Source organism: Rhipicephalus microplus, chromosome 4 (assembly GCF_043290135.1).
Source record: "Rhipicephalus microplus isolate Deutch F79 chromosome 4, USDA_Rmic, whole genome shotgun sequence".
NCBI classification, from domain to species: Eukaryota; Metazoa; Arthropoda; class Arachnida; order Ixodida; family Ixodidae; genus Rhipicephalus; species Rhipicephalus microplus.
Genome location: NC_134703.1, coordinates 75573783 through 75600893, shown reverse-complemented (window position 1 = coordinate 75600893; position 27111 = coordinate 75573783). Strand labels below are relative to the sequence as shown.

Below are 27111 nucleotides of genomic sequence, written 5' to 3'. Positions count from 1 at the left end.
CTGCTCAGCGGGACCGCAATACGAGATAAGGCAGCGACGTCGGCCGCGCAAACGTGACACCTCGTTCCGAGGACACGCAATCGTGCACCCCCTGGCCAAGTTGAAAGGAACGACCATGTCTTGCAAGCGAACCTGATAGGAGCCTCACAACCCTTCGTTCCTATTCGATCAAGCAGCTCCCCTTTGTCCTCGCAAGCAGGAAGCTGCGGCACTCGCGCCATGGTCGAGACGTTCTCGCATATCTCTGTTCAGTTCCCCGAGGGAATGACATCCGATTCTGCAGAACGACGGTTTCCCCGAAGCCCCGAGATGAGGCGCTGGTGCAAACGTATGGCCTTTGCTTCCATTTATTTCTTTTTTTAAGTCTCTGTAGCGCCGGTCATTCGTTGCTCACACCGGTACTAATGTGACCAGATTAGTCATTCAGCATTATTGGCGAACGAAATTGATGTGGCTGTAGACAGGCGGCGACACAAACATGTTGTGTCAAGTTTGAGGATTGAGCATGCAATGTCAAGCCAGCATTTAACTGAAAGAAAAAGACGGAGTAGGAAGAGAAAACCCAAAGAGGAAGTTGGCAGGTGACCACTTTGACATCCCACACAAGGGTGAAGGAGCATAAAATATTTAGAAAAGGATGACAGTAGGAAGCGAGCAAACAAGAAGTCCTTGTTGGCTTAAAAAAACACTGCTGCGTTTCATTCGCACAGACAAAAAATGAAACAGTTTATTCGCATCCTAACGAATATGAAGCAGAAAAAAAATGACGCAAACGCGACCTCGTAACTTCGCACCAAAACAGCGGTATCGAAATCAAAAGCGCAGTTAACGTTTCTGTGCAGGCGTTCATACGTGCAGCCGCGTTCGAAATTAACGTCTCAGGACGGCCCTTGGTACAATAAAGAACAATAAGCGTCACCATAGCAGGGTTCAAGCGGTCCCCCGGGAGTCGGCATCCCGCGCGGCCGTAGGGACAAAGTGAGGCTGGCATCCGTGTCGAAGATAAACGGCTCGGCACGAGTTCCAGTGGCAATGCGATTCCGCGCCGTGGCGCTCTGCTCGCGGCGCAGGCTCCGACTGGGCCCATTTATTCCTGGGAGGATGAAACTCATCTCGCCTGCCGAGCGCACGTGCCTCCTTCACGCGTGGCTGGTTGCACACGGGCTCGGCGCAATAAAGGCGACTAACACGACGCGAAGGCCCGCGGAGGCGTCCGGAACACCGCGACGACAGGTCTGAGAAATCACGGCCGACATTCGCCCGTCCTGTGCCCCATTTGCTTCCCGAGCCGGTTGCCCCGTGCTCTGTACGTGTGAACGCGTATACCTCTTCTCTCTCACTCCTGTCCGCCCACGCTTTGCCACCAACATATCTCCGCGGTCAACAGCCGCTGGCCTACAAGCCACGCAGCATCGTAGGGACAGTGGTGTTTCGCCGGGTTTGAATACAGCCGCAATCGATCCCACTTAGCCCGAGGCGTTTCTATTAAAGGCGAGGCTTCTTAAGGCGTGGTTCAAGCATCTGCTGTATGTAGTAAGGCCATAGAGAAATAAAAAAAAGGTGAAGAGTGGACACTCCCATAGACCCCAGCGGCCCAATCGACTCTTGCACACCTAGTGGTTGATGAGAGCAAGTGGCGTGCGCTTCCGGTTTCGGTTTCACTGGCGCAAATTTTGAATTACTTTGCATAACCGACGTTTGGCTATGACGAAAGTTCATGATTTCAGACCACTATTCATCGCCCAAATGGATAGGTTTTGTAGGTCGTTTTGATTTAGCGATTCCCTGTTTTGTTTTGTTCAGTGGTTCGTGCGAATCGGTCGTGACGTAATTTTTATTTCGATTAAGTTATAATAAAAAGAGATGCAGGTAATGATAATTCACTACGGTTTTATTCATCGCGCTTGTGTTTTTCTTTTGGAACAAGTGATCAATGTATATATCAGTCAAAGAAACAGAGCATCCGCAATGTTTTATTCAAAGGCAAGGTAGAGTATGAGAATATAAAAAGCACAATATGACAAAGGTAGACAACAAATGCATCTCACCTTACAAATAAATTGTAACAAATATTGTAACAAATACATAGAGAACACAGACAACGCACACATCGCTAGAGTTGGCAGAAGCCGAGAAGCTGGTCAAGTATGACAAACCGGGCCAGTGGGTAAGTAAGGATCTATGGCAAAAACACAGCGCACAATGCTGATGAAGGAAGAAGTGACATATACACAGCAATGAAGTCGCGAATCACGCCTGGGCTTAACCGAAATAATGCATAGAAATAAAGAGCGCACAGAAACCACACGACACAATATAGCAGAAAGGCAAAGGTGCAGTGTGCTGGCTGTGCTTAAGAACAGCTAGTCCAAAATGAAAAAAAGCAGACTTGATGCCTGCTTGTCTTCAGAAAGGTAGGGCTTTGCAGCTTGCTCACTACGTGAAAGACAAACTTTATGCTACAACACTGGCAGGTCTTGTGGCTCTTCTTATGCGTCGCCTTCATCAAAAACTAAAGATCCCAAGTGATTTGCGTCTGGGTGTTGCTGTGACGCTTGCGAGCTAAAATAGATTGTAGTCATCACTTTATCCAGAATTGTGGACTTTAATTGGTGCTACGAGAGCGGTATTACAGGGCTAATAAATAGCAGAAGGAAACCACTTTGGCTCATTATTTTTCACAAAGGCTCTACATCGTACGTTATCACTCACAAGCTATATAAAAATAAAATGGCAGCGTCCGCAGCCCCATCAAACGCTACAAGTTTGGGTATTCTTTTGAAAATTTTGATGGGCAAGATGAGGAGGTTGATGAGAAGCTAAAATACGAAAATCGTGATAACATGAACCGTGCCCACTTCATACTGTGTTCCTTACCCGCTCGAAGACATTTCAACAAGCGGTTTTGTTATCGATATATTACTTGAGCTGGAGAGATAAAGCATACACAGTGACCAAGCGACCCACAGTAAAGTGTACAGTTCGCCCGTATTTGCTACAAAAAATACATACAGGATACCCAACATTCTTTTTAAGGTTATGCAAATCACTTCGAGCGAATACACAGTGTTCGTACTCCTCATAGCGGGTAACCAAAACAATGAATGCAACGAAGGAGTGGTTAGTCCAGTTGAACTGAATATAAGCATATAAGACCATAATGAAGTCTGCTGTAACGAAGTAATAACATAACAAAGCTATTGCAGGATTCGGCTCAACTCGAATACTTTAGTGTAAACCCGCCGCTAATTGCTAACCTTTGAACTTGTCAAGCTGTATGCCCGAGATTGAAGACTGGAACCTAACCCTGTCTAAGTTTCGGTTCACAAAACGCACATGCCAACATAAACGAACCCGGGAAAACATTTTCAGAAACTTAGCGTGACACCCAGCAGAGCAGAAATGAAAATCGCCAACACTTGACAGATGGTGATACAAAACATCGCACACTTCCAGGTGATGTGCAGTGGCCTCAATTATGGCAAGAAAGTGAGATTTAAGTTGTTGTACGTATGCAAAAGCTGCTTCTGATGGCACAGTGAGATTCCCAAAAAGTTTGCTGGGGACGTGGTATGCTTTGAGCATTGTGAAATACTGGTGGGTACCCTTAAGCGTCTCACTGTCGTCTTTCAGTAACTGTGGGCAACTGCAACCGTCACATGCATTCCGAAGGAAGTGTTTGATGAGAAAACCAGCTACATAATATGCAGCGGAGTCATTGATAATATGGGAGTGAATGTTTGTCGCAAGTTCAGAGAGATCGTCTAGAGCGGGAAAGTCGTCAGGCTGTGGCTGTGCACACTCCTCATTATCCACAAGAGACGCACTGGTGAGGGAGAATGGCGAGAGCTGCTCTTGGAGGAGGTCACATTCATCATCCTCGACATTTCCGTATTCTGACAGCTTGAAGAGTTTTCTTATGCAGATGTGCTTCAGGCCACAAATAAATTGTGCTACATTGGGGTTGGTGTTCCAACCCTGTTTTTGCCTAATGTGGCCAAATATGTTCTCCAGAGGATCCTGTTGAAGCCTGCGTGTTAACAGGTATTCAAAATTGTAATTTTTGGAGAGGTCGTCCCATAGTTGACAAATTGCCTGAATTGTAATTTGCCAACCTACGATGGTTTGTGGTTGACGTCTGCCAACAAACTGCCATGATGCAATCCAGGGAAGCTGGCCTCGGAGGAAGTCAATCAGCTCTGAATCATTTTTCATGATTGCATGCCGCAGCTTTTGCGAAGTTCTTTTTTTACTCGAGCTGTTCAAGGCATCGAAAATCCTGTCCATACGATCACAAAATTGAGCTGTAGTGATGGCCGAGGCAGGCAGCACCTTCGCATACACCATTGCCGTGAGACCAATCGAAACTGATGCACTGAGGACCTGAGTTGCTCTGCTGACCTTCATATTAGAAAAAGGTTTCTGATGAACGTGCCGTTCAATCAACTTTGGAGCCAATCGCAACCGCAACTCATGTGAGGATTGGTAAAGGCTTACAATGTGCGACCAGTTAACGATGTCATCCCCAATGTATAACTTGTGTGCTTGGACATTATTGCGCGTTGTTTTAATTAAATGCGGAACATCAAAAATGTAATATACCCGCTCACCATTAACTTCAAAAAAGGCTTTGCTACAGTCACTCTTAGTTGGTTAGCGAGACTAACATTTGAACTGCCCTGGTCACAAATGACTGCTTTCACTGCAATATTAATGCTCCTAAGCTCCAAAATGAGTGACACCAGCAAGTTATGCATAACAGATGATGGTGTTGATGTGTGCCCTATAGTAAAAGCAACCGGTTGAACCCACTTTTTTGAAACACCAACAAGCAGAAAAACCAGTGCTCGATCAGCGATGGTTGAAGTGCGATGTGTGCCATCATCTGTAAAACCCTGGACAACGTCTCTTGAAGCATCATAGTACAAATTCTTTTTGAGTGCTATTTCGTCGAAAACTAAAGCGCACACTCGGTCCCGTTCATTCCAAGCATGAGTATTTGTTGCAATGGAAGTAAGGATTCCTGGAATTATGCCTGGAGTCATCTTTACATTAGCTAGCCACCTCCTTAATGAACGCCGGGAGGGCAAAGAAAAATATGGAGCCAGAAATCGGTATGCTCACGGACCTCGGAAGTTTAAGTGAAGAGCGAATTTCTTGAACCACACGGGAAACCGCTTGCCCTTGCGTTTGGGCCTCAAGCGAACATGTGCAGAAAGAAGTTTAAAAACCTCCTCGGTGACGTGCGGTCGGATAACTTCCAAGGGCCTTCGAAGTCGATGACGGTGCTTGGTGAGGCTGTCTCTGCAGTCTTTTGATAGTTTTCCGCTGTGCTGCTACTTTGGCTTGCAGATGTTTAATGGTTTGCTTGTACTTCATTGATGGAGACATTGTCGCTGGCACACAGGAACGCACTGCAATAAACAAAAAAATTGATGTAAAAGCGAAGAGCAACTAATCCCATACGAGCACTTTCCTCGCTCTTTCAGACCCAAGGTGCACAACTTTCTGTGATACAAAGTTTTCGATTCCACTACCTAAAAACAAACCATTCACAATGTTGACAATGCACAAAAAAATGAAAATCACTGAGAGCCCACCCCTACATTTTGTAAGTGCACACGTATTGTCCTTTTGAGGATAGTTTCCTCAGAATGTCCTAAACATAAAATAGCACATTAAAAACTGCTGCAATAAAAGCATAGTCACCATTATCTCTAAGGCACTCAGGCGTGGAGCTGTTGGCGGAGACGTCTTCTGGAGGGTCTTGTGAAGCTTGTTCAGTGCCTCGGACAGTGCTGTCGGAACAATCTTGCGAGCGGCCTGCGGAAGTCTCTATATCAATCCACTCTGGTGTTGAAGTGAACATACAACTTACCGGCCACACAGGTTCCTTTTGTGACAGCTGAACGACTGGTTAAGGTTTTCTCCGGCAAGACGAAATCAGCAAAAATTCTTTCACCAGCTACAAGGGAGCTGCCACCTGCAGAGGTTTGGTCAACAGTCAATTTGGGTAAAAAAAAAAAGAAATCGCGACACTGAACGCACCCTGTTCATCGGGGCACCTCAATGTGTGGGAGCCGCTTTTTGAAGCCTCTACCGCAGGTCCTGAAGAAATGAAATTACGACAATGTGTCAGTAAGAGGCTTAAAATAACACAAACTGAAGCTCATCCGCACCTTGCAGTGCAGCTTCTGCAGCCATGTCACAGTCACTACTTGAAGCGACGCTCAGAGAACCTGCATATATGTGCAGTTGGTACAAGTTACAAAGCTTGTAGCATGGGGAAACTTAAACAGCTCTTTCAAACGCATAAATTGGTCGAACGTGGAAGAAAAGAGACGGCACCAACTAGGAAACAAGTAATTTGTGATTTTTGGAATTATCAACAGTGGCAGCTTTCACTGATGAAAGGTATACGTACATGTGCACTCAGGCTTGAAGATAACGTGAAATAGCCCTTTAAAGTCTTTCAAAACAAGTTGCGCAGGTCCAGAGCATCAAAACATGACAGAAATGTAAAGCTGCTGTTAGGAAGGTAATAGCCCACAATTCACAGAATTTAAGACTTTCCAAGTGTTACTTCTGTAGTGAGGTTTCTCCATCGGCATAAAAAAATCTTCACGGTTAACTGTCGCCACTGATTCAATACAAGTGGCTGCTATTGCACATATTTGAGTTTCAGTCAATCACTTACATGGTGCAGCTGGTTGCACACTGGGAACAGCCATTCTTGTAAGCCTTGTTCCCAGGGTCTATGAAACTTTGAGCAGTAAAATGGTCGCTCAAACCCTGTACGTTGCGTACAATAGGCTGGCCGGCTTACTCAGGAGATCATCGCGTCCAGCATACTGCATCCATGCTTTCATCCTGCATTGGCAATGAACTATCAGCTGAAAGGGGAAGTGCTTGAATAGTGATTTTTTATTGTTACCCTCACTTAGCAAGTACGAACAGTAAGCCTACAGACATGCAAACCATACAAAAGCTTTAACACACCTGCCGTCCCGTGGTACGCGGAAGAAACTCGTCCCAGGCTTCTTGTGGGTTCTGCCATTGAAGCACCACGATACACAGCAGTAGCTGCCGTAGCTTGGACCGCCGGACGACATGGCGTCAGCGCGGTCTGAAAATGTTAGTAAGTGGATGCTTCGCTGTCAAATTACGAAAAAGATATGTGCACGTCATAAGTGTACCAGCAAACCCCTTTGAAATGATTAGCTAATCGATGCACAATACAAAACCAGTGATACATCTCTGACCCATAAAACTCTGACTTACAAAGATATACGTCAAGACCACGAACAAAGATCAGAAGTTTCCAGGCCGCTATCCCTTGTAATGCAATGGTATCGTGGCCTGGAAACTTTAGAACACCTTCGTGCGTACGCAGTATCAGCATTACATTGGGAAGAAAAATCGTAGTTGAAATTTGTGCGGTAAAATCATATTGGAAACGTAAAAAAAATTTGTGGGCAGCTTGCACTAGTGGCACAAGGCTAGCGAAGAAACGAAGATGATGGCCACTTGGCTAGTCCAGATTTGCCTCCGGCACACCAAGAATTATTCGTGTTCCGAGCCTTCGGGAAACGCGTCGTGAAGCATGCGAGGCCCAGCGAACTATTCTCAATATTTTGCACCGAGCCACCGAGCCTATGACCTAGCTGCCCAGCTATGCTCAGCGCACGGACGCTCGCGTCCGTGGCAGACGCATCACGCGTCGCCTCGGCTTGACGCCGTGCCGCCTTTGCTATACTCCATACGTTGCACAATGTTCCCGTCTAACCGCCGCATAGAGCCACAAACTTTCTTTTTAGCGAACCTCCCAGTCCTTACAAGCTTCAGAAAAAGGTTACAACTGCGTGAATGAGACGCCACGTAAGAAACAAACTCGCACACACGAAGCGCAACGTGTGTGTGTCCATCTTTCTATGTTTGTTGCATGGTGTCTTATTCGCGCAAGTGTAACCGTTTTCTGAAAAAATGACCCAACAAGACCAACAACATGTCATTCAACAAGCTTTGCTTGAAAACGTACCTCACCTGTTATCTCACGCACGAAAAGGCCGACGCAGCTGACGTTGACGAAAGCGACGAAAGCTTCTCGCTGTCAGTCATGCATGGGCTTGTCGCTGGGTAGATGGTGTTTATGACAGTACGGCTGAAGAAAAATAATCGCGTAATGTGTGTTGAATAAATCGTTTTTATGTATAAAGAACATACCAAATTTGGGCGTGTAATTATTAATTTGTGAAAACAATTCTGTTGCATTGATTATAACTGTGTTTTTTTTGCGCTTGCGCCCTCTGAAGTTTGGTGGGAGCACTAGTTCGTTACGTAGTCGTGACGCACTTCCTGAGGCCAGGTTTTCCGGAGTGTCCGCTCTTGTCTTCTTCTTTTCTCTATGGTAAGGCGTGGGTCGTGCGTCTTCTGTCTGTAGTAGCCACCTTTCGTTTTAGTTCTTGGAATGTTCGTTGGATGACAGTATTTTTATGTGATGAATACGGGATGAAAAGACGCAAAATGGTGGTACTTGAACTTCACAAGATGGACAGACGGACGTACGGACGGACGGACAGACATGTAGACAGACAGACGGATGGACGGACGAACAGACAGACAGACGGACAGACGCACGACCAGACAGACAGATGAACGTGCCCAGCGGATCGGAAAGTTTACAGATAAAACCGTTCGAAGCTTCATTACACTCATCATCATTCACTCCGTGGATATGCTGTGAGTCTTTTGCCCCTGAAACGGCGTCTAGGACACAAGAGCGGACATTTTCGCGCTGCCCGTATTCGTGTGGTTTGATCCAGCAGTTGTTTCCGTGGCGCAAAAGAGAAAAAAATACACGAAAAGACACGAGAGAGGACACGAAGGCGGGATGGGTCCTGGTAATGACATAGCATTTGCAAATACCTTTATGACGATGCATGAGCCCGCACACAAAAATTGGCTATGAAATACAAAAAAATGAGAAGAAGGGCTGTGATTCAACTGTTCTACGTAAGACGTTCTCAGTATGGCTGCTGAATCATCGTACCTATACTGCATTCTTACAGAAAGAAGCAGTACCTACCACTTTTTTTAGGGAGTCCTGACATGCAGCACATATAACGATGTTTAAAGACAGATGTTTACTCTTTTAGAGCACTGCGCTTGGCACAATTCTCTGAACAAAACGTAATGATTACCAAAGGTCACATTTTCCGCGTAAGCTGAAGCAACGAGTGTTATAGCTAGAAAATGGGACGCCATGAGAAGAGTGACAAGCAGCTAGATACATGCTGCGCGCCATTGAAGCACAAAAAATACTACATTCGAAAAGAAAGTACAGGTATAGAGAAAGCAAGTGGGAACTAACAACTGAGACCTAATTGTGTTGAAAGCGATTTCGTGATTAACTACGCGTTGATATATATAGCTCAAACAAAAAGCGATGAAAACACGGGGGATCCATAATAACGCTGTCAAAAACGCGGAAGCAAGGAGTTTCCCGCTATAAAACTTGCGTGAGCGGCATAGTGGGGCAAGGCTGCCACGGGACACCTAATAAAAGTGCCGTATATCGACTGAATGTTTCAGCTAGGTGCTGTCATTGCCATATGTTCTTATGCGATAGCCACTCACTGTCGCAGAGCATGGAAGCCATCGACCCGTGGCCAATATTGGCCCTCGTATGCGCAGCGTAAGAAAACAATAGGCGGATTGGCTTGATTGCATGCCTCCTGAATGACATTTCCTATTCAAGGGCGCTGTGCGTATACGGAACTGGCAGATTCAATCATAGGCTGTATTTTTTTCGCATTATGCCCTTTGATAACGCTGTGGAATAGGAAACAATAGTCTGTACGACGCGCGCTGTGGTGCGAGCAAGATGTGTGTCGTGCCACCTTGATTTTTCAACAACTGCAATCATTGCAGTTGCAACAACTGCAACTGCAGTCATTGCAATCAACTGTTTGTTTGCTGCCTGTTTGTTTCTTTAGGCTGTCACCTGCTTGCTACCTGTTTGTTTGTTTGTTTTACAGGTGCATTGCCTGTTTTCACCTTTTTTTTGGTTATGACTGTCATCCTGCTCGGTAAAAAAACTCCCAAGCATGTCCCTGAGGGTGAACATGGTTAAGTGCGAATGCACGGGGTGATGCTATGAGGGGTATTTATTAATTCTCACTATTATATTTATTAATCACACTATTGTGCCTTCATGGTGTAATGGGTCCTGGGAATTGCAATTTGATCACACGGGGGAGTTTACGTTAACTCACTGGCGAATGCCAACGGATTCTATTTTTACTCCCCCTCACGACCCGACTGAGAGAGAAGGCGGGCGCGCGAGAGAGGGGTGCGCGCGCAGCTGCAGCGAGCGAGGAGAGCGGAGGAGCGAGCGAAGGGGGAGCGGGCATAAGGCGCGTTACTGACACCGATATCAGCATCGCGTCCGTGGCTTATTCGGTAGAGCGTCGCGCTGCGGTCCGCCAAGTCCTCTTTCTGTTAAAGACAGAGAGAAGACTGCGGACGCCGCCGACGGCGGTGGATGGTTTGGGGTCGCTTATAAAGTGTATTCACACTTAAAAAAAAAAGGAAGGGTGGTGCGCGTTGTGAAACTTTTTAGCTCATCGTTGCTGCATCGGGAATTCGCTATTATTGCACTTTTATGCATTTGGCAGATGAATGCACGTGAGGCTGGTCAGGTTTTTTTAATTGTAAATTAAAACCATAACTCAGCACACACACTACTGATTCATGTAGCGAGATTTTCCTGCCGTACCAACTCTCCCAAGATACGGCCTCATTAAGTGTGAGGCCCACGGGATAGCTTTCAGCTCTTCCATAGTAGAGTACCTGGTACTCAAAATCGTTGCTCACTCTTTCTGAGCATTCATTTTGCGTGTGTTTTTGTACCGCGGAATTACACGAGATAAACTATTTGGCGCCCTTGTCCTTTACTGTCCTGCTATTAACTAAATTTACTAGCAGCTAAGCCTAAGCTAAAGAAATAACTTATTTCCGACCACTAAGTATATGCGTATATGACAGAGAAGTTTGCTGACACCATCAAAGTCACCATGTTGTATACCGCTAGCAAAATGAAACGCTTCACGTATCTCGATTAGATTATCTCCAATGTTCGTCGTCAGTGGCAAGTGGTAGAATAACATGGTGAATGTGACGTTGCATCAGTAGCTCATTGTAACCTAGCGCTTATTATCTATTGCAACAGGCGGTCCAAGGTAGTTCGATGACGACGATGGCGATGTTTTGTTTTCTTTAAGAAAGCTGTTTGAAAAGGAATGGTGATGAAATTTCATCCACACTGTCTGAGCTAAAAGAAGACTAAATGCAACTAAGGCGTCTATCACCTTGTCTATTTTTCCCCGTTAGCAAAAATAGATCTAGCTCTTTGTTATTCTTCTTCTGTTCTTTATATATCTCTTTCGTTTGTATTAGTCTGCCCCCCCCCAAGTGTAGGGTAGCAAACCGAGCAAAGCTCAATTAACCTCCCTGCCTCTCCTTTCTATTTCTATCTCCGTTCATCGTGCCTGTGAAGACGCCCTTTCTATTGATCTCGTTCATTCATTCCCTCTCCATATGGGGCTTCACATCCTTTGCATGCATATCTCGGCTGATGACGAGTTAACATTTTCTAAGCGCTTTTCATCAAAGCATTTCTGGAAGCCGGATGTTCCTTCGAATTTCACTGGGAGAACGTCTAAAAATTCAATTACGGTCGGCTGATTTGTCGCCAGAGTTTAGCCGCAGCAGAGATATGTCTTATCTTCATGATTTTCTCCGACAGGAGCCCCCTCGCGCCTTAAACAGCAAAGTGTACGTTTTCAACGTTATTTTACATACGTTCGTTTCAGATTTTTTCATTTTTATCAAGCCTGTGTATATGTAAACCTCCATGATATATTATGGTTGCATTCATCCTTCGCATGAAACTTTTCTACTCCATGGACATTGCAAGAGAAGAAGGAGTGGCATGAGGCGAATAGCCTCACCTGCTCCCTTCCATTCTTGCGTATACGGAGGCTCCGGTGCTCTGTCTAGTTTCCATTGCACCAACGCAGTAGAACCCTACGTTCAGACTGACCCATGCAGGTACACTCTAGCGTGCTTGCCGATAGACACATAGTTTGTGTAAACCGTAAATTTACAACGTACATTACAGTCAGTTATACGGCATTCCTAGAAACCACGATCCAGAATCAACAATATTGTTTTTTGAAGCGTTGTTCATGTTTCCTTTCATACCGTACCAACACAGAGTGAGACAATACTTTCTTCTTTTGGCCAGCCGCTTTCTTATCATTACCGCTAGGATATAGTTAGTGACTGCTCTTCCCATTGCTTTAGCAACGTCCCGACTGAAGGAAGCTTTCGCCATATTGGTGTATTTAGGGCTCTCATTGCTTACAACAGATTGCCCGTCTAACAATGCTAATTGCACTTTACTTAGCGACCAACAACTTTTCTGCATGAAAGAAAACTGGAAAATGTTTTCGCAATATTTGAACTCCTGCATCGTCTGATAGCCTTACATACTAAAACTTACAGCTAAATGAATCACATTGAGTGCTATTCATCGAAAAAAAAAAGTACGACAATATACCGATGATTCTCGTTTGCACAGTGGGGATTTACATTTATGGTTTTGACAACAAGGAATCGATTTTCGCAATTCGGAATGTAGTCAAACAGTGTGCGTTTTCGAGCCTCGCTCATGCTTCCTAAGCGTACAGTAATGCCTGGATTAAACCATTTCTCTGTCGGAAGAACGCTGACCGACCCGTTCAACATTGCCGTCCCTATCAATGCGGCACTTTTTCACCAGTTACTACGGTAGAGGAGATGTGATAGAAGGCGGGGGTGTAGAGCACGTCCGTGCAAGGGCAACGCAAAGAAATAAGGCGGCTGATCGTTCTCCCTCGAGACGCCGGCAAACTGCACAGGTCTAGCAGGTAATAACGGCGAGCAGCTTCCCGTGTAATGTGTTCCACGTGCGCGGCATAGCGTATTGCAACGACCAAGACGCCTCAAGGTCAAGCGGTCTGGCGTGCCGAACCGTGCAATGGACCGCTTCAGCAGCACAAGGCCTTCGCGGCAAGGGGGATCTATATATTCATAGCGCTTTCTCCTGAGGGTCATGTACACAGACATACATGAGCTTGAGACTTACGACGCGGCCACTGCAACCTCGATCAAACACGCTGTTTCTTTTCGCATCGAGAAAGTACTAAATCAACAAACGCTTTAGCACGCCATCACATCGCACCATATAATCTTCGATGGCTTCTTGTACGGTGTAACCCGCTCGAATTGCACCCATCGGGACAGAATGCCTCAGCCTACTCGAGCTTCGATTATGCTGTGATTGCGTAATTTTGTTGATATGTGTACAACTATTGTCGCACTTGTGTCGGATATGGGTATAAGTTTTTACATGCTACGATGTATGTAGAAGGCGTCAAAACAAGTCATATGTTATAGTTTTGTTGCTGTGAATGGGCATGGGTGAGACTTTTTCTTGAGTCAATAACACGCGAGACTGCACTGAATTTGTCGCCGATACATTATCAGATCGATGAAGTGCTCAACGTACTGATTGTGACTGGTACACTGTGCGCTGATGGAAAATTGAAGGTGAGCAGTGCAGTAAAACCATCTACCGTGGACGCACCATTCGTTGCCGATAAACTAGCAGTAATAACACGGAGAGTGACAGTGTTGTGTTCGAAAAGGTCGGAGGACTTGAAATGAAAGAACGTCACTGGAATGTTGTGAAAAGAATGAAAAAGGCACATCGTCCTTTGAGGTCTTGTGCTATTTATCTCAGCAATAATCAATAATAGTTGGTATTTGTTTGAGTATACAACCACATACACGAGTATTAGGCATTTAATAAAGGACACATCCCGCACCTGCTTTCGAGAGTATTAGAGTTTTATTACCAAACATTCGTACTAGCGGTGCCAGATGTTTTAACGTCATAACGTTAAAAAAGCTCTCTTCGCAGAAATTCTGGCGTTGCATTCGGTGTCAGCGTCGGCCCCGGCGTCGTTGGTTGTGAGCGAAAAATCATTATCTTATGCGTGACCGAAAAAATTTAGAACGATGCAAATAAAGTGACTAAATGATAAAAAATCTGGGAACAGAGTGGGAACTGAACCAGGGTTGTTTGGATCCGAGTGGGAATCAAACCCAGGTCGTTTGTGTGGCCAGCAGATGTTCTACGACACGGCTATGCCTCCTTTGTTTTCTTTATTTTCTGTAAAACTTCAAGACGGGCGAATAACATAACTATATTACAATACACCACAACTATGACAGATGAATTACTACGGTCATCAAGCACCGCTATAGCACATCACGTCCTAAAAGTTCTTCATGGTCAGAAGGGCTTCTACCCTTTCTAACCATAAAGGAACACATTCGTTTGTTCTAACTACCTCGGTAAATCTTGAGACACTTTCTTTAAAATACTCTCTTGCTGGCCTCCTGTCATGGCAACAGTTAAATCCAGTCATTCGAAAGCACCATATACTGTGCAAGGCAGTCATCGCGATAAAATCAATTCTTGAGTAAGCTGTAAATACTCCTTTTTCTCTTTGGTGGTAAGCACTTACATTTGTATAAATATACGCTGGTGAATCTTGTAAACCTAGCTTTTTTTTTCCTTCTAACTAAAACTTGTGATATTTTAATGTTTATTATGTATTTTAACTGATGTTTTTTGGGTGTGTCCACGAAGTTATCCGTCATAACTTTTTGTGTGCGCACATGCAGTTTTGTTTGGTGTGACCAGATTGTTTAAGAAGAGAAAGACTTCTCTACTCTGTATATGTGTATATTTACAGTGTCTGTATAGCTACATATCTATTATGTGTAATTGATATTTGCCGCTTCTGTCCATTACTTTTTTTATTGGACCCTACACTAGCCTGAGGCTATGGGTCCAATCAATTTTTGTAAACCTCCTGTGACAAATGATAATAAACGTTCAATCAATCAACAGCGGTCGCAAAGCTGGCCAGTTTAGCTCAGTTGACGAGCAGCAAAAAAAAAATCAAATGGTAATCAATCATCATTCTCTATTGCAGAATACCTGATTCCATGAGGGTATAATGGAAACCCTTTTTAATTGTCTTTTGTAATACGTCGCTAAAGTATACTCCTTCTCAACAGTGCAGAAAAACAGGGTCAATAGTTTTGGGTCTGTTACATATTAGACAAGGAGATAGATCCCCATGGCATATAAAAACCACGCTCCTCTGCTTTTTTACAGGAAGTGTTCCGGTGGGTAATTTAAAAAAAGAATGTTTTTGCACTTGGAGCTGCCAGTATTTTTTTTTAACTCGTTTAAGTATATTATGAATCTTGCGTGCTGTATATTGCGCTAAGTACAGTGGGATGGCGAGCACGGTGTCACATATATATTTCTAGTTTTTTTCTTTCCAAGAGACCCGAGATAGTCAGTCGAAAAACAAACACACAAAAACAGCACGCTGGCCCCAACTTCCTTCATGTATCCTTGCACAGCCCCTGTGGTAACATTAGTGCTGTGGCAACAGTCTACTTATTCTTGTTTGACACACGGTTAGGAGAGGACCTCTTGTATCGAGGAAAAAAAACTATTTACTAACTCTTTGATAAACAGATGTCCTATCCCAAGGCCTCCACACTTAACCCATCTAAGCAAATTTGTGCGACTGCAGCTTTTTCGTGCAGTTATGGCCCAACTCAATTATTGCAAACACTCGACGTAATCTTTGCACGTTGACCCGGGAACAGTAAAGCCCTTGCATCACATACCATAGCCTAGCAAAAAACCTGTTGCATACAGCAGCCCTAGCAAACGTAGACATTTAATTTACTTTCGATCTATTTGCTTTCTTTTTAATTTCTTTTGTTTTCTGTATTCGATAATCATCACTACTTTTGTACGACTCGTGTGAAACTCCGAGATATTTAGCAGGCGTTTTCGTTCATTTATTTGGCTGCGAAAAATTCTCGGGTTGAAGGCCAATATCCATGCCAAAAGCCGAGGCATTTAACCCACTTTATGCGGCTTCCTGTAACTTCGCCAAAAGAATTAGAAACTCTAATTGATTCTTCAATACCATCATAGGAAGTACTACAAATTGCAGCAACATCAGAGTATGCGAGTAGTTTGAGCTCAGAGGATTGTAATCTAGACCCACTAATGATGTCGCTCTGCAGTATCGACTGACAAAATGTTTCAATGTAGATGCAAAACAACAGTGGACTAACATGGCAATCTTGACCCAATGAGTGCTCATTTCTAATGGGCGGTGGGGGGCAATGTCTTGTTCATTATTAGTCTTGTTCTACAATTTCGATATGCCATGGCTACACCGTTCATAATTATCTTACCAACAATAATGTGCTCCAATACTGCGAACAAAAAAGCGTGGACGACGCAATCAAACGCTTTCTCCAGATCCAGCTGGAGTATGACCTCACGCGCTTAACTGATGTCAACACATTCGAGAACAGGTCGCGTTTTATGAACATTTGTTCGTATGGAACAACCTTTGATTCACATAAAAAACAGCGCCAATAACGAGGGACAAGAAAAGGACACAGACAGCGGCACTGTGCCGCTGTGTGTCTCCTTCTTTTCTTGTCCCTCGTTATTGGCGCGGTTTTTTATGTGAATCATGTCGTACCAACTCGTCCAAGCAACCACGTTAGACATTTGATTCCACACGTTTGGTGTGGACCGACGATAACATTTATTACTGACTGAAGTCTAGCAGCGAAACTTTTCATAAACATCTTGTAGTCTACATTTGTCAATGTGATAGGTCTATGCGCTGTGACCTGCCTAAGTTTTTCAACCTCATCTGTCTTCGGAATCAGAACGGTACGTGATTCACCGAAGGACGGTGGTAATTACTTTTTCTCATATGCCTCGGTAACATCACCTGAAAGTATAGCAGCCATTTAACTTGCAAATAACAAGCGAATGAGGCTTCTACCACTTGGCACGAACACCATATGATGCCGGAGACTTGCCGGGATTTAACTTATCAATCTCCCGTTCAGCTTCACATGCAGATATAAATAATTCCAAAGCACTTTTCACTTCTTCACTTAATTGTGGCATGCGTTCTAAATATTGTGCTTTAAATATTTCTAGGTTTATCAGTCTACACACAAAAAAGATTTTCAAAATGCCTTCAAAAGACACCTAAAATGCTGTTGGTATCGGTTACTCCGTGACCATCCTTCTTTATTTTTTTCATAGTGATTTCTTCGAGCGTTCATTTTTTCCACCCCTAACGCTCTTTTGGTTGGCGTTTCTCCAGGAGCTGAAGCCACAGCCCTAGCACGAACGAATGCACCACGGTAGTGTTCCTCGTCATGCAGTGCAAGTTTCTGCCTAATATGGCGTATGGCATTTTTATACTCTGCCGGTTGTTTGCAGTCCAAGTCAATTAGTCTTCCCAAGGTCATTCGGAGTTCCTTTTATGATTGTGGAAACAGTGAAAAGAACTTCCCCTGCTTACAAACGCGGTCCTCCTAGGTCAGAATATGTTAATACAGTGTCAGACACTGTAATGTTATTATCATAATGGCTTCGTTGTTGAAAGCCGGTACCCCACTACAAAAGGCACACGCGCTATATACTGAGCTTATTCTCTTAAGGCCAAGTATTGGGTGCATAACAAATTTGAAAAAAATTTCATGCACTCGGTGTTTGAAGTACGCACTAGAGACAGGATGTCGATATTGCGTTGAACTCCTAAAGGTGAAAATTTAGGGTCCCCCATCCATTTTTTCACAACCTGTATGTGCCACCTCACTTTTGGTCACTTAAAAAATTATGTTCAAATAAACTTCGTATACGTTGTTTCTGTCGAACAAGGGTTTGCAAGCGTCTGTCGTCCTGATATTCTACCTCATGGACGAGTTTCATAAAAGTACCAGCAACAGTGTAAATAGCCTCTAGGCGTTCAAGCAACACTGCGCTGAGTCGTCATTGTACATTCAAAAAAGAAAAAAAAAGAACACTCAAGAACGGTGAGCTCGTGCAAGTGAAAAGAAGCATGAACGTGAGATGGGTGTTTCATTTCGTTGCGAAACTTTTGCGTGATCCAGGTGCTGTGGCTGTCCAGTCAAACGCACGGCACTGCTCATGCAAAACGGTGACTGATGGCTGCTTTCTGTACATACGTACAGAAGGCGCTAAAACGGATTATGTTTTGCAACTCTGGTGCTGAATCACAGTACACGAACACCGTTTGGAGGGGACGACAACTGTCGCCGTTTGATCCGAAAGCAACATTTCGTTTTACGAAGCGATGAAGCGTAAGCGCAAACTCATTTTTCTTACACCACAGACGCATAGTGTGAACCTGGTGAATGCTTATTTAATATATTTAGTTACCTGTTTCGTCCAGCCCATCAGCTAGCGACACGTCGCTTTTGGACTAGATAGGTGACCGGCTTTTTTTCCATTCTTTCTTTGGCTATAGCATTCCGAGAAAATCGGCGCGACACCAGTCTGATTTCGAAATAAGGCCCGGGGCGTCACTTTAGAGGCTGTTATACTTTATTGCTAACAGCACAGTTATAAGAATGAAAGAAAGAAGGAAAGCAAAAAAGAGATAAACAAACTCACAGTTCCTTACACATTCGCCTAAGACGCTTTGAAGGTGAAGGCCATCTTCTTATCTTCAGTCGACGTAGTGATCTGCCCCAGCCCCTCTCCGAAAGCTTTCTGCACCTAAGGGTTCGTGCTGTCTCCAATCTCAGAGGCATTGTGAGATTTATGTCACTCACCCTGTTTCGCATTGCTCTTATGATCGGCCCACCACTGTCCAAGCCACAACCTAATGTGTGGACGTCATTCAGCACTTGACGTTTTGTGACGTCATCGTGCTCGTCAGAATGATATCCAAAAATAGGATATGTGAAGACACGGTTACGTCATCACGAAATCATAAACTCTTTTGCCTCAATCGTGTTCATGCTGGTAACCAAGGACGCCGGCCGTGAATTTCTGTGTTCAATGAGGCTACTAAGGCACTGGGTTTAATGCATCGTAGTCATGTGACTGTCAGATATATATCCCTAGCTCGCCTGATCTATTTATTGCGTTCACTCCCGTTACGAGTATAAGAAGGAGCACGTGGAATATTATTTCAGTGCCTGGGTAAAAGGAAAATCTCATTGTGAATATAAAATTTGCATATAGGCTCATTGCAAATGGACGCCAGTGACTTGACTCCCACCTGCTCAGTGCAAGCCAGCGTAGGTCATTGGTACTGTGGACACATTCTATACAACCAGGCTATCGTGCTAGAGCATCTTCTTATGTTGCGAAACGTAGAGGACTGGCCGAATCAACCAGCGCACGTGGTGAGCTTTCATTGAGGGCATACACACGTGAATATATAGACAGAGCGTATTATAGATGACCTAGAGGACAGTTGGTTGTTGAGATATATTTTCTCGGTAACTTTTGTTGACAATGAAGGAACAGCTGATTAAAAATTTAAGTCAGCTCCACTTGGCAAAAACTGCTGAAAAAGCGAAGCTGGCGGCCTAAAAAATTATGTTCGCTTCACCAATTATTTTAGCTGGTGGAATGAAATAGTAGTTGATTACAGTGAGATTGAATAAAGTGTAATAAAATGTGTGGAGTGGCGGGAGTAGTAGTTGTGGAAGGAGTCGCACATATTCGTTGCGGGGTTTATCCCACTTTCTCTTGCACATACCCGGATATGATCTACGACGACCCGCGGACTTCAAGGATAGCTTCGATGTTAATAAGCTTGCACAAACGTATCAGCGCATCTAACAAAATAGTTGAAAGCTCTCTTGTCTTAATTTATGTAATCAAGGAGGACACACAAAGATGCTGCATTATTTTTATTATTTGAATTCTGGTATTTGGCATGCTCTTAACAAATTTTCTATGAGACATGAAGTAGATGGAGGGGACTCTGTATCAATTTAAACCACCTGGGGTTCCTTAACGGACACTTGAATCTAACTATATACAGGCATGTTTTGGGACTTCACCCTTATTCAAATGAATCCACTGGAAATCGAATTCTTGACCTCTAGCATAGCGTGACGCACCGTAAAAGCTAAGCTACCAGCCCCGTCTTAAGTTCAAGAGTAAGGCAAACACTCCCTATGCAAATGCTGGTATGAGGTGGAAGTAAAATGGGGAGCTCTCGTGTAATCGGTATGGTAAATAAGCATATGTTTATGTTCCGGGTTCGCCACAAATATGTAGTTCCGAGTGACGAGTTGTGTCATAAAGGGCAGCTGTTTATTTGTTAAGAATTGATGATATAGAAGGTTTAACGCCTTAAAACTCACATATATGATTATGAGAGACACTGTAGTGGAGGGCTCCGAAAATTTCGACCACCTGGGGTTTTTTAACGTGCACCCAAATCTGAGGACACGGGCCTACGGTATTTTCGCCCCTATTGAAAATGCAGCCGCCACCACCGGGATTCTATCCGCGACCTGCGGGTCAGCAGCCGAGTACCTTGGCCACTAGACCGCCGCGGCGGGGCTTACTCGTTAAGAAGTGCAGAGTATAAGTCCATTATTGGAAAAGATTACCCGCGCCTCGATTTAATCGTCGGCGTTGTCGCTTGAACACGTACAAAGTTTCGAACGGGAGTCATGAAATATGTGCCCGGTTAATCAAGTGCATGCCGCATTGGACTCATAATCATTCAAATGGCTGTCGTTGGGTATTAGTTTACGGCTGCTGAGAGTATTTACATATACCTAGAAAATATAAGCGGCAGCTTAGTCGGGAGTAATATTCCCGAAATACGTTCGGAACTCTCACTTCCCCCGACGCGTATGTAATCACCTGCTCTCGTGGTTTTCTTGGCAGAGAACTTAGAATGAGAACTTGGCCCAGAAACGTCAGTGTCGTGTTGATACATTTAGGAGCTTAAGTGACCATGCCGTCCGTGTTGACAAAACACGTCATTTGCAACGGCAAAACAAGACTTAATACACAGGTTGTAGTAATGATTCTCCCTTTCGCTTGCAACGGCATGAAAATATTGGATGTTTAGTAAAAATAAGTTCTTATGAACCAGGTCCCGTGCACCCAAGTGCATTTCACGCTGAAAACATTCGTAACAAAAAAATCAGTCAATCCTCGATGTATTATAAGTCGACGTATTATAAGTGAAGAAGGCCGACCAATCAAAAAAGCAGCAAGATCAATCGGTGTTACCGTAAATCCCCGTGACATTGACCACTCACGCATTTAAATGAGTGTCAAACGGTGTACAGTTATGTACAATGTTTGTTCTTTATAACAGGTATGTTGTGTTCGATTGTGAACTTCGTTTTGTCATCGTTATTAATGCTTTATGGTATGGGATCTAGCATGAAGTTGACAAAGAAAAGGTCTGAGAATGTTCTCTTGGTCGTTGTTGACTGTTTACAGTGATATGAAATGTACCGTATAGCATATCGAGACGTCATCTACTGCACAAGCCAGTCGTTGTCCATGATAATCATCGTCATCATCGTGTATAGTGGGTACCTTGCATGAGCTGTGTCATGATGGAAGAAAGGTAATGTGTGGTCTGGAACGCGCTTGTTATTCATCGTCATCAGCATAATCGACATCGACATCGTCAGCGGCGGCTACGGCTCACAACGCCAACACCAACGGACAAGCCTCGACCACAAGAAGCTTCGACCACGAAGGAACTCTTGTTACGAAAGAATATTTATGAGTTTGACCCCACATCCAGTATCGACAAAAACGTTTTAGGCTGACGACATTTGTAAGAGCCTGTGTCAGCCTACCGTTGCGACAAGCATAATGCCAGCAAAACAGTTGGGGAATACACCTTGCTCGGGAACAACACGCCTGTTAAATTCAGCCTCAGACCCGAGCGCTCTTGAGTGGCTACTTGGTGCATTGACGAGCATGAAGAAGCTCCGTTTCTGTAGCTACCCCTTCGTTGTAACAGAAGTTTGTCCTTGGTTTTCAGTTTACGTGTGTTCGCAATACAATAAAGAAGGCTCCCGTCTTTGTAGCATTTCTTTTTCTGGCTTTCGTGCTTGCCTCGTTTTTCGTGTTGGCTTCGTATGCTTAGGGCGCTGGTCCTGCTTGCGAAACCAGCAGGTAGAGAGATTGCTTCGTTGCCACAACTGCGGCTCGCCATCGAACTCTTTCACCCGGGGTATCACTATATACTCCTGTTGTTGCCACATAAAGTCGGCTACGACAGAATAGCGCACACTGATATCATGGCGCAAGATGCGTCTGGTCCATTGTCAAAGCTCACCGAAGTAAGCCCAATTTTCTCTGATCAATGTTTTTCTGTCTGTCTTTCGCGCTTCTCACTTCAAACGCAACAAGTACAAAAGGGAGCCAGCCTACAGATGGTAAGATAATCTTGGAGAGAGGAGCAAAACAAATCAAGAAGCCCACAACTCAGCCGTGTCGTTCTGGTTCTTTAGAGCATATAGGTATTATCCTTTCTTTCGTATCTCAAATACTGCTGCCGACGTGTACTCAGATAATTCACTGCGATTGCAGTGCTTCAATCAGCTACTGCGACTGATTGTGTAGTCATGCGACTCTAGAATATGTCTAAGTTTGACAAACCAACATGTCACCCTGCCTCAGTCATAAGCATTGGTGCTTTTGTAGCAACAATTATTGATCAAGCATGCACAAAGAACATGGAAGGACGAGACAACCAACAGTGCCGCAGTCAGTTAGAAGAGCATCACGGTTTCACTAGAGTAGCCACTCTGAAAAAAAGGTAACTTTTGCAATGCACGAAAGAAGCTCTCAGATATTCAGTACTTCTATTTAGCGTTGGTACACTGAGCTGTTCACTAAATGTTAGTTCATTATCTGTTCACTAAACGCCTTACATAAATGAAGTATTCCTGCCAAACGTTTCGAATTAGCATCAATTCGGCGTTCACATATTATTATATCGAAACAAAGCACTATTGCTATTTCTCCATGACTTTTTTATTATCCATCTATTGCCTCGTAATTTAGTTTGTAGCATATTTAGGCCCTTGTGAGCCGGTAAATGTGCACATTTTTACAGATATTTGCAAAGATAATTTCATTGGTATCAGCAACATGCCCTTAAAATTGTTCTGAATGCATGATTCCCCTCCTCCAACCTCTCCCGCTTTTTCTTTCTTTTCAATATAGGTTCTGCAGTGGCCACAAGTGCTTTAGTATACGATGGTGCAACAAAAAAACGACATTCTATTTTATGCTCGCTCCTGTAAAAGCACCAAACCATTCGAGAGTGATGCCCTTCATCTCTTTTCTATACACCCGAAAGAAGTGGAACCTGAAATCCACATTTTATATTGAAACACGGTAGGCCTCACTTTCTGTATACAATGTGGATTTCAGGTTCCACTTCTTATCATATAAATAAAAAAAGCCCCACTTTTGCCGCAAAAGTGAGCCAACATTGCAGTAAGTATTCCGTTGGCATTTTAGGATCGTAACCTTGAATCTACGACAGTTATAGCACGAGAACAGAACGACGACAAAGAGATAAGAAGGACACAAGAGCGGCGCGTGCGTGTTCGTCGTTCTTCTGTTCTTGCGCTATAACTATCGTCATGTCATACCAACTAGCCCAAGCTGCCACACTTGAATCTACCATTGAACGTGCAACTATACGGCTCTGAATAATTGGGTGCTGGACATACGCGGGCCGCTAGTGATTCATTAGGCCAAGATATATCATCGACCGCCGGGTTGACGCAACATAGGCAACCAGATAGCATCCGCACAATTATTACGAGAACGCCGGGCGCAAGATAAGGTTACGCGATAACAACAAAAGAAACGAGGCAACACCAAGGACCTCATCCCAAGCATCCACTATGGTAATTACGTAAAAAGGCGCATTGCGATTCTGCTATTGGCCTGCGTTCGAGTACCCTGTTCCCAGAAGCTATCCTACGTGCGTGTTCGAATGATGCATGTACATCGCAGATGCGGGCCCACGTTTGGTCGGCGGTGTCTTGGACGTTGATAAAAGGGCTGCTTGAGTCCAGTGGGGATGCGCAATATGCGAGCGGGCATGGCACGGCGAATGCGAATAGATACCAGCCCACACAATCGGTGTTGCGGAACCAAGTTGGTCGGGCCGGCGTGCACGTAGGCAGAATTTAATTGAACACTGTCAAGACCAGTGCCGTAACCTGTAGAGGGAGGGTAATCATTTAGAAGGTGTGGCAAGCTCTTTCGACGCAACTGCACAGGAGTGCGTGTATTGGGAACGCAATCGGCTCACTAGAATGTTTATTTCGGAGTAATAACAAAAGCGAAAATCATGGAGCGGTGGGGAGTAAGAGCATCAGCCAGTTTTCATATTGGCACGTTCGTCGCAGTCAGACAAGGATAACGCTGTGTCTCGGTAGAATACAGAAAGTGAAAGAAGAAACAGTTACCTAAGTGTGCGCGTGATTCGATTCTTGAGTTTGAGTATTCAAGAATCAAGTCACGCGCACACTTCAGTAACTGTTTCTTGTTTAACGAATAGAGTCACGCACACACTTTGACATTTGTTTCTTGTTTCATTCTACTGAGACTCGGCGTTATTCTTGTCTCTACTCCATATGTACCAACTTGATTTGAAAAGTAATTATAACTCATACGTGACAAACTGGTGTGGCTTGCACTTATGTGGTTACATGAATAATCTGTTCTTTCAAGTGCGGAACACTCTTGGGGGGGCCGGGCTGACTGACGTATACGCTTTGTTCGTATGCTGTTGACTTCGCTTGGCGTAACGCGGACTAAACCGTGTGTATCATAGCCGACTGTATTCCATATTGAGGACGCTCGCTCGCGCTCAAGAGAAATCTTTTTGCTCTTGTTCTTCGAGCGCTGTGAACGTGATATGAAGATAACGCTAGGGACAAATGCTGTCGTTTGCTGCCGTAGTTTGACGTGACGCCGGCAAAACCACGTATGAAAATTGGTAAAGAACCAGTAAGCAAGAGATAAATTGAAGGAGAGAGAACGAAAGGGAAAAATGGGAACTATGATAAATAAAAATAAACAGACAAATGTGGAAAATGGGAAAGAGAACAAAAAATAGACATTTCAATAATAGTTGACGGTATTTAACGACCCGAAAACACAATGTGGTGTCGTGAAACGCCGTAGTAGAGAGCTCCTGAAATTTCCACCTCTAGGGTTCATTCCCTTGCACCTAATCTATAGGTACATGAGACTCAAGCACTTCTCTCCTCCGTAGGAAACGCGGCCACCACGGCCGGGATTCGGTCCTGTGACCTTCGGGTCAGCAATTGCGCACTGTAACCACCAGAACACAGTGGCGAACAAGAACTTGAAAACAGGGCTACCCGGCTCCAGACTTTCTTCAGGATTAAAGCACCACTCTTGCAAAGCTGCCTTACATTTTTAACGCGATATCGGTGAAAAGCTTGTTTTGTTGTAATTTTGGCGTCGGCGTTGGCGTCGTTGGTTTTGAGCGAACAATCATTACCTTGTCCTTGACCGAAAGATTAAGAAATATGCAAATAAAATAAATAATAAAGACTTTAGCATTCGAGTGATGGTAAAACCCAGTTTTCGAGAAAACGTGGTTTTCTACCACAGAATCATAATATTTGTTGAGTGTGCCTTGCAAAAAATAATAATAAGGCTATGTTAACGTCATGTAGTGAAAGTAGTTTTGTAAATGAACAATTTATTGTGTCACAGAAGCGTAGAATCATCCGAAGCATCAAAACAACAAAATTGAGCGATGAGTGGGCGGCTTAAACGCCCACCATTACAAAGCGCCCAGCCATCATCAGCATAAGCAGCAGCAGAACCATCAACAGAGAACAGCTGCGTCAGTTCGCGTGCTGCCCTACGGACGCGCAGGGGCTCTTTGACTGTCTAGCAAAAGGAATAATATTGGCGTAGTGGGCACTAAACAACTGCTTGCAGGAGGCATTCAATGATACTTTGAAATGGCCAATGTTAAGTGGAGTGAAGTGAAGTTTTATTTCCTTTCATACAAAGGAGGAAGCCGGAACTAAAAGCTGGGATGCCTGATGAAGGCCTCGGCTCCATTTTACAGTCTGGTGACAGTTAACAAAACAATATAACTGAAAGCATAACATACTGAATAGATAAATCCTCTACACTTGCAAGTACAAAAACGTAAACTGTTATTAAGCATATAGCAGTGAGAATGTTGTTTTACATAACAGAAACCAGAGTTGAGTAAATATTTCCTTATTTCCTTTTTAAGTATTTTCATTCAAACATTAAAATTAGCATTTGTAGACATTTTACTTATAGCCTCAGTCACCTGATAAGTCAATTTTTGTTTGCCATAGTTAGTACGCGTCTTAGGGACACGCAGGCTTTGTTATCGAAAATGGTCGTTCGTTTCCTTAAGGCGTAGGGTGAGGCATACACCTAGAACCGAAGAAGGTTAGCAGTTGGGGAGGCGATGCGCACAAAGCCCGTTTATACTATTTTGATCTGCACTTAAAGGCGAAGCTCAAGCACCCTCTAATTCTTGTTTTCTAAAGCATTTGTTCCACATTAAAAAAGTTTTGGTGTGGTTTGTTAACTCTCCACTAGTTATTTACAATTATGATGGCACTTCTGAAAGTAAGATCGATTGGTTTTACTCCTTGCAGGTATACTCGGGCCTTAGGAGAAAATGTATGCACAGGTGACATTGACAATACTAGTCACAAGTGAGGCTGAAAATGCGCAAGATTGGGTAAGTTGCCACAGCGTGTCCTTGCCTTACTTTTTGTGTAGTGCAAGCGAGCACAAAAGGAAAGAAGACAAGCAAGCACTCATCCTGCCATCAGCATTAATTGAAACTACACGGGCTACATAATGCGCTATGTCCGTACTCACCTCCAAGGTGGGAAGTATTCTACACTCGACTACTTTTCGGAGTGGAGGGGACTGAAAGAGAACCTAGACGGGTTGGTAATTATCTCCGTAAGCCACGAACCCCTAGTATTAACTAACGGGAGGCGCAGCTCGCCAGCTGGCAGCTCCAGTGGCAGATGGTGCGGCTGAATCAAGTCAAAAGGGTA

General features: G+C 44.2%; 1 protein-coding gene and 1 long non-coding RNA gene across 2 annotated transcripts in view; both read right to left on the bottom strand.

Moving 5' to 3' along the window:
• Positions 1–27111, bottom strand: part of LOC142814311 (uncharacterized) — a 262754-nt gene that overhangs the window by 176359 nt on the left and 59284 nt on the right. The window lies entirely within an intron of this gene.
• LOC142813973 (uncharacterized) lies at positions 5224–6982 on the bottom strand. Its single transcript, XM_075891938.1, has 6 exons — positions 6698–6982; positions 6180–6239; positions 6049–6108; positions 5879–5983; positions 5710–5823; positions 5224–5414 (listed from the first exon to the last, which is right to left on the bottom strand). Exons 1-6 carry the CDS (start codon positions 6729–6731, stop codon positions 5224–5226), a joined length of 564 nt encoding a protein of 187 aa, XP_075748053.1. The 5' UTR covers positions 6732–6982.

Coding starts and splice junctions, on each gene's coding strand:
- LOC142813973 (XM_075891938.1), bottom strand. CDS start 6,731: ATGGCTGTTCCCAGTGTGCAACCAGCTGCACCAT. Junction 6,240..6,697: donor TGTGCAACCAGCTGCACCAT/GTAAGTGATTGA, acceptor ACATATATGCAG/GTTCTCTGAGCGTCGCTTCA. Junction 5,415..5,709: donor TGAGTGCCTTAGAGATAATG/GTGACTATGCTT, acceptor TGTTTATTGCAG/TGCGTTCCTGTGTGCCAGCG.